Source organism: Poecilia mexicana, unplaced genomic scaffold (assembly GCF_051168715.1).
Source record: "Poecilia mexicana isolate PSO_F unplaced genomic scaffold, ASM5116871v1 scaffold_11, whole genome shotgun sequence".
In the NCBI taxonomy this organism is placed as follows: domain Eukaryota; kingdom Metazoa; phylum Chordata; class Actinopteri; order Cyprinodontiformes; family Poeciliidae; genus Poecilia; species Poecilia mexicana.
In genome coordinates, this window is record NW_028263380.1 from 11,486,080 (window position 1) to 11,501,261 (window position 15,182).

Consider the following 15,182-nt stretch of genomic DNA (forward strand, 5'->3'; position numbering starts at 1 on the left):
ACAAGTCTGAGAAGGGGATGACTGGTTTTATTATTCTGAAAACATTAGTCAGGTTTGTTTGAACTCACAGCAGAAGTAAAGCGAGGGAGCAGATCCACACATTAATGCAGGACATGTGTTACCATCAAACACTTTCATCAAACTTAAAGAAAATGTGATCGTGTCATCTGAAAGTTTTGTCAGGGAACTGTACCAGTCATAAACTCAAGCAAACCATTTGTGCCATTTACTTTATATATCCTCGCATGCCTCCTCCACAAGTAAAACTTGTACTTGACAATTCATCCATCGTCAACAAAAACCAACCATCAGTGTAATTGCCACATTTTACAGACAACCCACAACAAATATCTTCCCACTTAATAACACCATCCTTTCCCCCAGGTGCATCCACTTCCTCTATCAGGAAATAAACCCTTAATCTTTATGGATCATTGTGGTGCCACTGCAGGAAGATGAGTGTAGACACGGCGCGGAAAGACTGGTTATAAACCAGATTAACAATGATCAGGATTGTCAGGTAAATAGAGGGGGAGATGACTCATGAAGAGTGTTCAAACGTTTACACTATAGTGTAACGCGATAAAAACATGACAAAACGTCACCCTTAAAAGAAGAATTTAACATTTTCTTTACAGGTATGAAGATGTCCTCTGTTCATGATATTAACTGCACAAACATTAATGTTTTTGCAGTTTTTGCATTACATAAAAATACCAAAAATGAACTCCTGATGAAAAACTGATAAAAAACTATTAGGGCCAAGAAAAAAAAAACCCTTTCTGTTCAACTGAATACCTTCCACACTGGTTCAGGTTGTACTGGTTTACTTTATCAAACAGCAAAGTTGACAAAGCAACAAAACGAGAGCAACTGTTATCATGTTGAGAAATGTCCATAAAACGTGTGAAGCACCACTGTAAACAGAAACTGGTTGCATATTAATCTTTATGCCAACACACCTTAAAGTCACGACTGATGTCATACCATTTATGCATCTCACCAATCAGGCAGAACATTGTAAGATGTGGGTTAGTGTAGCCAAGGTTATTGAGTACAGCATCATAAATGCAACATTAGCATTTTAATATTTGGAAGCAAAACTATGTTTAGTCTAATTCTGCAGCCCCAGTGAAGTCCTAAAACCTGCTTTGTCACATGTAATTTTAACTTTTCCCAGAACATTTTTTTTAGAAATGTTATTTTTTGAATATGTTGAACATTATAAGTGGAGAAACAAGAACTGAGTGTGGCTCATTGTGGGGACATTAAATGACATTCTCTGCAGAATTGAAGGGTATTATTCAGAGAGACTAAGTACAGTATACTTTAAGTAAACTTTATGCAGAAGAGTTGCCCAAACTTTGCCATTTGCTGATGTGTGTACACATTTGTTACACCATGTATTCTTTTATCTACTTTCACTCAGCCAGCTGAAGCAAAAGTGCAGAGGCGTTCACTAAATTACATAAGCCACATTTTTGGCTGCGTACGTATATTGTCAATCTTGTAACGGATTGTAATTTGAACCTCTTTAGTTCAAGCCTCTGTTTGCTTTCCAACAACGTAAGACAATATGAGAAATATGTGAACGAATGGTGCATAGTTAATTTGGCTAATTAAAATGAGATACTAAATAATGTAATGATAATTGAGAGCAGAAATGCCAAGCATTGACACGATGAATACGCCAGCTGGTTTATACCACACTGAACTGAGCTCGGGATTCTTATGTAGCAAATTATTGAAGTGATCCAGCTTAAATTTTTGTGAAAATGAATTTGAAGGTGGCTTTTGTAAAGTGTGAAAATGAACAACATTGAATTTAAAAACAGTTTAAATTTGATGCAGGGGTCCAAACTCCAGCACTCAGTGGAGCCAAGCTGGACACCTTTAATACAGCATTTTCAGGACCTTTTAACTTTTAAAATACTTCAATATGAAACATCATCGAAATCAAGCCATCTTCTTGAACTCACATCCCCCAAAATTTGCACTCTTGGAGAGAATACTGCCTACAAGTAAAAATAAAGAACACCTCCTTAAAAATTTGAAAAATGCAGTATACTAACGGACACGGCTGGAGCAAGGGGGCAAAATGTGTATGTGCATGTTGCACTCCAGGGTAATGCCACCTAAACAAACATACGCTGTAAGTCCATTAGGATGATGATCACGTTTCCAGTTGAGTTTATTGGACAGAGACAGATAAGCAGCTCTGGCAGTCAGAGTTTAACAGGTTTTTGAGCTGACTCAGTGAAACATGAATACTTGTGGGGTTTATAGCTGTTATAGGAGTCTGTGCTAGTAATTGCTGCTGCCCTTCTACTTTTTATACCCACCGACTAAAAAAAAAATGACAACCACATGCAGGTAGATAAAATGAGCAAATGAAAAGCACTTTAATGAACATGAATGATGGATGTAGATATTTTTTTTTAAATTAGCTGAGGCGCCAGAGGGGAAAAGGCTAAACAACTCACAACAATTTCTGAATAAATAAGTGGATGTGTATGACAGATGGAGAAGAGGAGAGATGAGGAGGTGAGAGGCATAAGCATCATTGTAATTATGAAGGAAGTCAGAGAAAGAAAGACAGAGAGGGCAAGTTGTTCAGCAGAGGATTTGAGTTGCAGGGAAATGAGACGGAGAGATGATTAGAGGGATGGAGATCAGTCTGGGTGATCCTCATTACAGCAATGACACTATTTGGAATGCCCCATGCTCACACAAACAAGCCAAAACATAAAAACTACACACACATCTCCATTATTCTTCATCGTATTGAAGCTAAAAAACAAAACAAACAAACATAAAGATCTTTAATACTTTGTCACCAAAAATTGGACAAATTAGATCAGCGCAGATTTTAGGAATCCCTAAATAACAAATTTTGAAAATTTTCCCAACATACACTTCTTATCTTGTTTGCAAAATGCATGAATATTATCTGCGCTAGATCTCACACTCAAACATGCACAACTAGGGATTTGATCACTTTCAGCCTGGCAGGCAAAGAGCACCCCAGGAAGTCTTTAGCTAGCTGATTAGATGTATCCGACTACACGGGTGTTATTGATTCAGAACGTGGCAAAAACAAAGCATTAGGTGTACTTCCAAACACACACAGCCAATTCAGACATCTCCTGTCAAACTGATGCTATTTTATAACTGCAGTTTTTTTCCTTAGTAAAATATTTTCTATAATCCATCAATGAATTGCAGTTGTTCTTCTGTCAGGCAAATGTTTAGCAGTAGATCCTTCTGATTCACAATCTCTTGTTTCTGCTATCGTCTTCACAATCTAACAATAATTTCACTAATCAGAAGAAGACACATAATCCAAACTAATTATGTACAGATTATGCTCAGCCAGAGTGTTCCCCAAAAATTGAACAGTTGTGAACCGTTGACAGGATCATGGGCGCCAAAGCTCAATGATGCTTGGATGAGCTGAAGGTTAACCCGTGTGAACTGGACCTAAGAGCAATGGAAGACGACTCGCATCACATGGATGGCCAAATGTTTGCGCTGTTCACCTGGAGAAACACGTCCCAGCAGGATGCACAATCATGAAAAAAAAAGCCAAGCTGTCAGTGACACTGCAATACTTTGACCAATGAACCTTAGGTCTGCTATCCACATGGACATTGCTTTAACACTTCAAATCATTTATGCCCTCTAATAGAGACAGTATTCCTTTTTAGCTGTAACCTCTTTCAGAAGGATAAGGCTCTCTGCAACAACGCAAAGATGTTGTGGGAATGTTTGAAGAGCACAACAAAGAGTTTGCGGAGATGACTTGGTCTCTAAATTCCCCAGATGACAATCCAATTGTGCATCCATAGGATGTGCTAGGAAAACAGATTTGATCAGAACTTTCCACACAATTTAGACATTTTAGAAGATGTTCCTTTTAAGGGTTCTGTGGAGTCCATGCCTCAAAAGAAAACAAAAAAGACCATAAAGGCTGTTTTGGCAGACGTGATCATAATTGACACTGATACTGACACCAAGACAGTGATCACATAAAAGTTACAGTGGAGATAGAAATGCACTGAAGCCAAATAACAATGGAACTGTAATGTTGAAGTTATGAAGCTCGCTTTCTTGCTGTAAAGATGCCAAGTCGGTGTCGATGCAGTGCAAATGCAGCATTTGGACCAGGGGTTTAACAGAGCACGCCAGCCAGTCATGAACGTAGACAAAATAAAAAATGTCTGTCTCTCCCTCTCGCTCCATGTCTTTCCTTTGTTTTTGACTCTCCATCGTGTCTCGTAATCTCTTTGTCTGTTTTTTCTAGTTATAACACAGATCTTTCAAGGGTTCTTTGTTTATCCAGTGTCATCTCTTCTCACAGACACGCTCGGGAATCGCTCCAGCACCAGAGGTGTTCCATTCGTACTGTATCACACATCAAGATGGAGTTCTGCCGCTATGTTCCTGTGAGTCCTGACATTTGTGCATCACTTCCTCTGCAGAAAAACACTTCCATGTGACAAGGAGTGAGGACTAATGGCATTGTAGCTTTGAAGGGAGAAGAGAAGAAAGAAAGGAGCAGAGAAGAGAAAAGAGAAGTGCACATGCTGACACACTTATCAATGCAATGACTTCAAAGTGCATATACAGAGAGTGAGAAACAGAGCAGGAGCAGCGAGGTCATTATCTGCAAAAAATGGATTACTCTCAGATTAGATTGCTGAGCACAGTGAAGAGCTGGAACACGCTACGCTTGGTGAGCCCCCCTCTCGCACACTCCAGTACACATCCAAGCTAAGCTCCTGTCGACTCCTCGACACGGTCGCCTCTCAGGGAAGTCAAAATGGAGTCATCAGAGGAGACAAACGCAGCACATGCATTCAAACTCTCCAAAGCACAAGCTTTGGCTTGTCCAAACAAGTCTTAAGATAAATCCTGTAATAAGTAAATACTCAAGAAGTTTAAATGATTTTTATGCTATTCTTGTTCAGTCTGGACAGTAATGAGCATATCCACCTCTAATGCTTGCATCAAGAAATAAAAGCGGACCAAAATGTAAGACATGGCAACAGTGGGGGAGTAAAAACTTTGGACAGCTTGTTTACTTTCATGACAAACATGCTAAATTTTTAAACTCTTAAGAGCTTTAGTTCAGTTCATTTAAGGTTTATTTGAGTTCCAGGGGGGCAATTAGTGATAAAAAAGGAAAAAAGTGATAAAAAAAAAAAATACTAAGAAATTCAGAAAAAAAAACAATGAATTATTCAACTAACCCCTCTCAGTTTGGGGTATTTTACTATTGAATGTTGAATTGAATTCATTAGCTTACAGAAACATTTAGATGAAAATGTACTTCATTGGAAAAGCCTGGAATTCTGGAGAACGTGGAAAAAACAAAAAGAGTTGAACAAGTTTCCTATACAATTTATATTTATTTAATATTACGGTTCTCTTGGTGCATTTAAGGATAACTAAGATATTTCTAAAAACAAATTTAACATGACAGATTGGCTTTGTTGTACCAAGACAAATGTTGTGCAAACTGTATTAATCTCTGAGTGACTGGTAAAACTTTTCTTCCATCACAACCAGATTGTTTTTGCATCACTGGCTAATAAGAAGCTGCTACCATTTTCTGATCGCTTGTAAGAAATATGTCATTTTTCAAACAAATTTGGTTGGGAAAATCACAGGCACTCATGATGAGGGAATGAATGGAGCACTAGCTATCACTCTTATTAAGGAAATGTTTTTTATAAAGATGCAGTTGCCAAGCTACAAGCAGCATGACTAGTATAAAACATCTGACTATTGCCTCTAGCAAAGCAGATAACCCAACTAAAAAGACAGCTACTATCCGTCTGCAATATTTGTAGCACTGAAACTGTAAAAGAAATATAAGATTTTATTTTGGAAATAATTTAAATAATTTAAGTACAAGTAATGAAGTAATCTTCCACATTTTTTTATTTAATTAAGATGGCGTATTTTGGATGATTCAGGAATCTCAAGCCAGCTCATGCCTAAATGCTTTCTGCAGAAAGTTGTTGGTAAGAAATTGGATCTTAAAAACTGTTGTGTTTTAAAACTGACCCAAGGCAATCACATAATCAGTACTACTGGTTAAACAATAAACCCAGGTAATGTCAAAGTATGTGTGGCCCTTTAAATCCTTCTCCTGTCTCATGAATATATTTGCTTATTTACTCCCCCCCCCCAACATAAATGCAGTCTAAGTTTTAAATGAGAATAAATGACCCTAAGCTATTCCAGTTGGCACTAAAGTTGCCTTCAAAGGAATTTGTAATAATGCGAGTTTAACTGCTTCTTTCTTCTTTGTTTTATCAGGAATGCCACAAACATCGGCATTGTTATGTAACTTTTCCATTTCATAATTGCCCTTCTGGCTTGAAATATACTCTGTGTGCATACAGACTGGAGCTTTGTATACGTTTCTTCTTAATGAGACTTTTTTTCCCCCAACCCACATCTTTTATCTTTCGTATTTTATGTATGTATAATGCAGTTAAAAAGGGGAAATATTTATGGCAGAGGCCAAATCACATCCGAAGCTACTGTTCGCAGCATTCATATTGTAGAAATTAGATCAGCTCCTGAGGAATATCAACAACCATTCACAGAGGGAGTTTTAGAAAGGGAGGGGAGCATTTCAGAAAAGCATTAACAGTCAAAGGCAATCAACTTTACATTTGAAATTGGCCATCAGTCAATGCGTTTGCATGTCAGAGTTTTCATTAAGGTTTCAATCAACAAGAAATATCAAGTAATTCACATTCATGAGTGCATTTAGGTGTTGAACACGAGCCATTTACTGGTGAGCAAATTACAGCATCCAGGTTGGAACCTGTCAAAAATAATGCATAACAAGGATTTCTTGATCTGATCCCACGAATTGGTGTATATCGAGTATATTGTATCGAGTATATTGAAGAAAATAAACTAAACTCACAGTATTCAGCTTGTGAATTTATATAATTTTTAAAAAGCTACTGACTTGTACTGCCTTGGAATACACAAAGAAGGAGAGACATTCATGTGAACGACTTAAAGTTGATCCAAAACTTTGAACCATGAGCTGAATCTTCTTAATTGTCTCTAGTTCTTTTAAAATGTGAACTTGCCCAACAACTATTTTTGGGTGAATAATTGAGATGTAATCACTAATCAATCAAGGCACCAAGACTTCACAAGGGCAAAGTGAACACTGACAGTAAATCTTTGTTTCTTCTGATACTTGAAACACCTCTGAGCTCACAGCAGATCCCTCCTTCAGCAGCAGAAACATGGAAAGAACCTGGAAATGGTGAACTCGGTTGTCAAAACTCCTCATACATGCGATATCATAGAGCATTTCTGATCCATAGGGAATTAACCCTGGAATCCACAAGACCCACAGGATTCTCCACAAACATCCCAACACCAAGCCCCAAAAGACTCACTCGATGTTTTATCGTGTCATGTTTCACAGATACCTCAGAGAAACAACGACGAGCACAGACAACAATACAAATGTAGTTTTAAATATTGTGGATATTCACCATAACACATGCACAAAAACTATTCAAATTGACCTTTACTACTATTATTTAGCAAGGTATTTGGATCTAAATGCAATTAATTCCAGTGAAAGATACTGCATTGCAATACATTTCAGAGAGATCCATCTCACACCACATGCACAGCGATCTTTCGCTTCAGTTTAAAAAACGACACGCAGTGTTTTCTGGAAAAGTATTCTGCCATTTTGTTAAATCAAAACCCATCAGGAAAAAAAAAAACCCGTCAAGAACTAAAAAATGCAACAAGTGAATGGAAATTTAACCAGATCCAGGGCAGAGCAACATGGTAAATGTGGTAAAAGTTAAAAACTATGCGTTATCAATTCTGTACGCTTCTCTCACACTGCAGAAATCGAAAGAAGTAATAAATGGAGCAACAGAGCAAGTTAAAACAATGTGAGACAGGATTCTCCAAGGTGAGGCTGCTGGAGGCTAGACTCTGAGGCAATTGATGGCTTTAGTGCAACGCAGCAGTTTCTATTCACTCTGGATTTTTATGTGATGTGAGAAACTGCTCATGTCAAAAATTGTGCATTAATAAGCAACAGAAACAAAATGTGTGGTTTTGGGAAAGGTAAACAGGTAAAAAAAAATCTAAATTCATTTTAGTGTAAACCTTTATTAGATTGTCAAGGATTTTTTTTACTGCTATCTCGGTCTCTTCATTGTTTATTTTGTTATACTTATAGTGTGTGCACAAGCTATTGTGAGTGAATGAAAGAAACTGGTGGAATCTAGTGAGAACCAGTCTGCAGTGAACAGTCACGTATTTACTCTAATTTTGTCCATCTCATTGCATAACTCTCACAAAATAAAATAAAAAAAACTAAACTGAAATATTCATCCACTTGATCTTTCTGTTTCCTGTCCTCCAAATGCAGCAGTTTAAAAAACAGAAAACAAAATGTTATCAGAAAAGTGCTCAGGCTTTTTGCAAGATTAAATCAATTTTAAATACTTTTAAAAGATTTTCTGGCACTACTGGCCTTTTTTCACAGCAATCAGCCAGGAAACGGGCTGAGTGAGAATTGGTGAAAAAAAATACAAAGATTAGGGATCAAACCTTTTATAGCTGTGTCGAGTACTACTAGTCATATTGACTAATTTTATGTTAAAATTTGTATATATTTTGGCTTTCAAAATAATAATTTGGATAAGCTTACAATTCTTTAATTTTTTTGTTGGATTAAAAACTATTACATCTATTGGGGAACCTTCAGCCCATTTCCACCACATTTGTTATAGTGCTTAGAAAAATACATATAAATATCAACATCAGCCAAAATCACCATCTGCAGGTTGACCTCAAAGAAAAAAAACACAGTGGCTAGAAAAAGTCAATCAGTTCATCTTTAATTATAGATTATACAATTAAAACCCTAAAGAAAGCCCTTGTGCTACTTTCCATGTTTCAAGTAACATTTTAATTTGGTTCCATGCATGTTTTATTCACCTCTGTGTCAAGGTCCAATATCAGTGAATAATTAGGCAAGAAGATTTCTATATCACATTAACCATTAACAGGACACGGAGTGGCCTCACTCTGTAGTTCATTTGCACATCACTTAAAATTACCAGATGTAACATGACACAAACTGCTCTTCTCGGTGGTCCTATGTGGCTTTAACACAAGAAAAGCTGCATATTTTTAGCACATCTGGCTCCAACGGGACAGGAAGTCCTGGCACGCCACCAATGATTTTCACAAAGGGAGCCGGGGACGAGTGTTTGAGTGGCCGCCGCTGACGACAAGGATGAGCATAGCGGACACTCGGAGCAGGCATTTGGCATGTTGGGTGCTTTTTGTTGGACACAGCAAGGCTCAGAAAAAGCTTCACTGGCTAATCTTTGACAAAGAAAGCCAAAAAGCCGTTGACCGATCAATTAAACAACTGGTATTGTTTAAGAAATACTGAATTTGAGAAGCGAGTCAGACAGGACTAAAAAGGCCTCCAAGGCTGTTTGGCACTAGGAATGGACCTGTTACAAGTCTGAAGGTACACAGAGGCTTTAAAAGGTTAAGTATCAAAGCAGCTATTGTTCCCATGGTTTAATGTGCTTTTTTATAAAGATGTTATAGAAAGTGTTGGCGGGATGTGAGTTTTATTCTGGCTGCAGCATAAGTTAAGAAAGTGATGCCCCACCCCTACAGTTGCTCTTAGATAAATTATGTGCAGTAAGGACTTCAAAACTACAATTGCATTTATTATTGGTGTTTATTCTGTTTCAGTCTAATAATAATAATAATAATATATTATGCTATTTTGCAGCAGTAGAAATACATATTTTTAGTATTTTAAATCATTGTTTGAATATGAAGTCTGGTACTTGTACTCAAGGTCGTCAGTCTTTGAAAATACACCAGGTCATGCCAATTTTGCACCACTAAGCCCACATTTATTTTGCAACTTATTTTTAATTCCCAAAGATGTGGTAGGCACAAAACTGTGAATCTTGAAACAAGAAAGGGGGATTCTTGATATCCCCTTCAGAATCAAAATTCATTTGAAATTTACATCAAGACTTTTGTCCTGCTTCTAATTCAAATTAGCCTATTCTCATACAGGGACTGCAAAAATTAGCATGGTTGTAGTCAAGTCTGTGCAGTCATTATGAGCTCCATTTGTATTGTCAGTCTTTACCACTGTTATTTTATGGGTATCAAAGTAAGATTTGGTAACCAATAACACCCTACGTAATTGTAGTAAACAAATAAAAGGCCACAGCTCTGACATTTTGATATGTCATCTAAGACTTTCACTACTTTCACTATCTCAATGGAATCCTTTTTCCAATAATGTCATAAGTAAACTGACAGATATTAAAAAAAATACAGCTTGATCAGAAAAAAGAAAGAACACTGAGCAATTTGAATGAGAAATGTCATTACCACAGGTACTTTTAATATGACTGTGAATGATGGTGGGGGTGGGTGGTGTTACCTTGACTACGGGACTGTGAAGGTATGGTGTCCAAAAGCTATTCTGGTCATTATGGATGTAGTAGGTAACAAGCACAGTTGTACGCACACACATTTATATATATATATAAATAAAAAAGCTTGCCTCTGCGACATGTATGCCTGTGGGAAAATGAAAAACACCTGAGTCGTGACGAGCTTACAAAACGGCCTCAGAGCACAAAGTGGAGTCATGCAACCTGGCAGTTAAAAGATAACACAGCCAGTAACGTTCATCAAACACGGAAGGACGGACAGTCATTCAGCGGTCTGTTCGAAATACTCACGCTCTTTTTCCGCAGGTGCAGCCCGTGCTTGAGCAGCCCCGGCAGATCCCGGATTTTGTGTTTGAGCTGCGCTTGGTCCCGTGCGCTCCTGTTCCACCGCAAGCCCGCGAGCAAGCCGTCCTCTGCGGGCTCCGAGTCCTCCATGGTTCACCCCCCTTCTCCTCCTCCTCCTCCTCTGACTGCGTGTCCTCGAGCTGCCTGCCGCCTGCCTGACTGCCTCCACTCCCGGTGTCTCTGCCTAGTGTATCCTCAGGAGGCGCACCGCCGCCCGCGCCCGTTCGCCATTTCCCCCCTGTTCCTCGCACTTACGCTCGCCGACCCGCATCTGCATCCAGACCGCGCGCGGCGCGGTTAACAACCTACCGAATGTGTTCCGCAGCACGCGACGCTGCCTGCTCCACCCAGTGGCTCGCGCGTCCCGCTGCTCCGTAGCCTACTACCAGGTTGATGTGTGCGCTGTCCAGAGAGGGGAGGGGAGGGGAGTTACAGGTGCATCGACACATTGCATCACTTCCACCTTTCATTCACTGACGGTCAAACCAAGGAAAAGCAACAAACGGACTGTGATCACCGATGGTCATCACTCGGTGTTAGTACCAGTTTATTTTCAAATCAATGCTTGGTTTTTCCTGTGTGTTTGTCTCAAAAGTTGTAAAACAACACAAAGGATAATGTTTGGGGGAAGGGAGGGGGAAAAGAACAGAAGACAGATCTTGGTACGGCTACGTCACCACATTACCTGGGTCAAATTTCTAAAAGTAAACAAAGAGACAGTCTCTGTCGTTATGTGTGTATGTGTGAGACAGTCCATTTTTCAGGCTTCAAGCTTAGTTTTGTTCTGACAGTGTCGGGAATGTTGTTTAGTCTGAGGCAGGTGTGCAAAATGAAATATGAGAGGTCTTAATCCTGTGTTTTGTTGCTTGGTGCCGAAGAAACGGTCTACGTAGTGTGGCTGCCAAATGACTGTAAATGTTCTTAGTCCTTAAAGTCGGCATCAGACAAAAGCTAGTCTTTTAAAGTCCTTCTTTGGAAGCTTGGCACAATTACATAGGAGAGTGTGTAATGTAAGCTTAAATATGGGCTAGTATAGAAACCTTGTGAAAGGTTCAAGATATCATGGCCATTGGGACTGCAGATGAAATTTAGCATTTTGGCTAATTCTGGCTCTTTTTAACTTATGAACTCGTGTTTTAAGTATATTCCACTGTCCTCTTTCAAATAAATTCAAATATCAGCCAACTAAATAATAAGAAATGTTACTGGTCCATATACAATGTGCAGGAATGCAACATAAAGCAGAATAAGTAATATAGTAGTTGTATTGTTTAGACTTTGGAAATGTAACCATTTTTTTTAAGCAGGAAAGATTTCACTGCACTGCTTTGCAAGATTAAGTCTGCACTGGTCTTTGTGATGATATGTTCTTCAATAAAGATTATCAGAATTGTGTACATCTACTATCCAACTCGTCTCTAAGTTATGGGGTTCCATTTGTGTCAAAAATAAGTAGAAGTCATATGTGTAGATGTGTCGTTGGTCTATGTTGCATGTAGATGATGTATATGTAGATGTTGCATATGTCTATGTTTTATATGTAGATGTTGCATATGTCTATGTTGCATAGCGTTGGCTGCATATGTGGTTCATGTCGTTGGTCCTTGTCGTTTGTCCGTGTTGCTATTGCCTGTTCTCTTCGCCATTAAAAAGTCTTGAAGTAGGTCATGTATGATCAAATTGTTTATTAGATATTACAAAAATGTTGGTCTTTCAATATCAGTGGTTTCAATAAAATTGTTTTAAAAATGTTAAGATTTGTACCTAGTATTTTCTTTAGGCATTAGTCAGGGCAGCTAACGAGGCCAAGGGGTCCTGGCCCAGTGAAGGGGGCGCTAAATTTCTTTTTAAATCTGTGATATATCTTCATTTTAAGAAGTTCAATTATAAAGATCACCCCTTGAAAAAAAATTTAAATGTAATATAATTTTTTTTTTTTACAAAAGATAAATTTCAGGAAATTATTGTTTTTTTATGTCTAGATTTTTTTCAGTGGACATAAAAAATGTAAATTACATTTTTATGTCCACATGAGTAAATTGTCATCATTGATCCTTTGTGAGAAAAACAAAAAAATCATTGCACAAATATTGATTGAAATGGTTAGTATTGGAGTTAATAATCAGATACAAAAAAGTTTTGGAGGATTTTTTTGGTTTCTGACACTGTTGCATAATTAAACACTCTCCGGGTCAAATTGACCCACGAACATTATTGCTGTACCTCAGAAACGAACATAACAGGATGAGAACATATTTATGATTATGCTGTTTGGTTTTTAAGTCTGCCAGCTTGCCCTCCTTCTACTCCACAGAAACAGCTGGAAAACCCGAACCACTTACAAATGCACAGTTAATGTCTAAGAATAAAGGTTGAGGGGTGAAAATGGAATTCAGCCAATAGGTTTTGGTTTTCTTTTTGGTGATCCTGTGATCATCCACCTTACTCATGTTCGTGTCTTGCTGCTTTTAAGTTTACAGAATGTTTTCTGCCTTTTATACACAACAGCCAATTTATGTCTGCATCTGCAATACGTCTTGTTTTTGTAGCCAAAAAGGTCACTCGGATGAAAGTTCATAGTTCACATTTGGAAACATCTTCAGAACTTTTATCATCTTCAGTGAAGAAAAGAGATTGGTGAAAACTGGTAACGGTTTGTTAAATAACGTCTAATTTAATTTCGAAATCACAATTGTTAATAATCTTAAATTCGCAGCTGAGACTTGACACTAAAATATAAAATTTGCACATACCTGTAAGTAAATGTGGCTGGTAAACTGCTAAAATATGGAATGTCTCAATGTTTAAATACATATCAAAGTAACACAGAGTTGAAAAACCTTTCAGTTCTCTACTGTAAAATTATTGATTGCTATTACACGTTTTCTCCAGTAGAGAGCACTTAAAAGTCAGTCAAGAAAATATCGACTCAACATATTCGTCACTGTGCATGCTTTTATTTTTTTATTTTTTATTTGCTAAGCATCAACATAAGTTCATCATCTACTAGGTTAATTTGGCATTTTCTTCTACGTAATGATAATTCAAGTCTAGAATACACAGGTCAGTATCAGGCAAAAACTAACGTGAGGCCTGTAGTGAACTACATGAACTATGAGTGATGCTTTTCTGGGCAAAACTTAGGGAAAATGTATTAAACCTCTCTGCATGACTGCTGTGAAAAGAATCTAAGAAATTTGCCTATTTATGTATATGTTTTTTTTTTTTTGTAACTGTAACCAATCACAGAGAGTTAAGCAATTATACATGGCCTACCAGATGACAATGACTGATCAGCTGTGATTAATATTAACTGCGCAGTTTCTCTTCCTGTATGCGATGTACATCTCGAGTGGCAAACTTGCATTACTTGTCTTTCCATCCTTACAGTGAAATTGTTAAAATTACAAATATTTTATTGAACAGCCATTTATGGTCTTGTGAAGAGAAACCCCGTCATCGTTCACCCCAGCGACCATCGGCAATTCATTCTAGGGAATCCTGATCTCAGACAAAAATGGACGCAAAGCCCTTCCAGTGAGTTCAAGGTCTGCCTCGGTGTCTCCTCCGAGTTGACACTGATTACAGCCGGACTAACTCATTTAAATGTTTTCTTGGCAGAGCAGTAGCATTTACACTCCAAACATCCTCTAGAGAATGGAGCTCCACGCCTCATCTCTCAGCACCAACCCTGTAAACCTATAAAGGAAGTTTAGTTCAGTCATTTTAATCCTGGATCCAGTACTTTGAGTCAAAATCCATATCTCATGAACATAGGCAAAGGTCAGAATGTGTAGCTCCAAAGTGACACACTGGCATGGCTTTCTTTAGACGGGCTCTTTTTATTAAATGCCGTGAAAACTATAGAAACAAAACACAAAGCTTTAGACATAGATACATTTACAGACAGACGACACGTGCTTTAACAAAGTTACCTCGTGGCCGCCTGCCACTTCGGAGGTCTTTAGCAGAATACTACTTCGTCGTCCGCTCAAAATCAAAATATTAAGTAATTAAAACACCATAACCAATAAATTTACTAAATATTACAAACATAACTACAAAATACCTTAAATGTGACACGAGACACAAGGCTGCTGCACGTGGCTCAACTCCAGGCTTCTGCTCCTTCTCTGTTTATTCAAGTCTCGCAGCACAAATGCACAAATCACATATACACAAATCTCGCGATAATTTCCAACAAAAAATAGTTCGACATGAAATAAAATATAATCATTTTACACAAATCTCAAAAAGTGTACCAAACAACTTAAAATCCTGTTAGAAATAAACACATTTTTTCATAACATAAATCATTTCAGT

The 15,182-nt window shown here is 37.9% G+C and overlaps 1 protein-coding gene across 1 annotated transcript in view; it reads right to left on the bottom strand.

Annotated features, from left to right (window-relative positions):
- The window catches only part of rapgef5a (Rap guanine nucleotide exchange factor (GEF) 5a), a 48,575-nt gene extending 35,719 nt beyond the window's left edge, over positions 1 to 12,856 (bottom strand). The window contains exon 1 of the mRNA XM_088010194.1: positions 10,806 to 12,856. Within this exon, the coding sequence (XP_087866320.1) occupies positions 10,806 to 10,949 (144 nt within the window). The 5' untranslated portion in view covers positions 10,950 to 12,856. The remainder of the gene's footprint in view (positions 1 to 10,805) is intronic.
- Between the last annotated feature and the right edge of the window lie 2,326 nt (positions 12,857 to 15,182).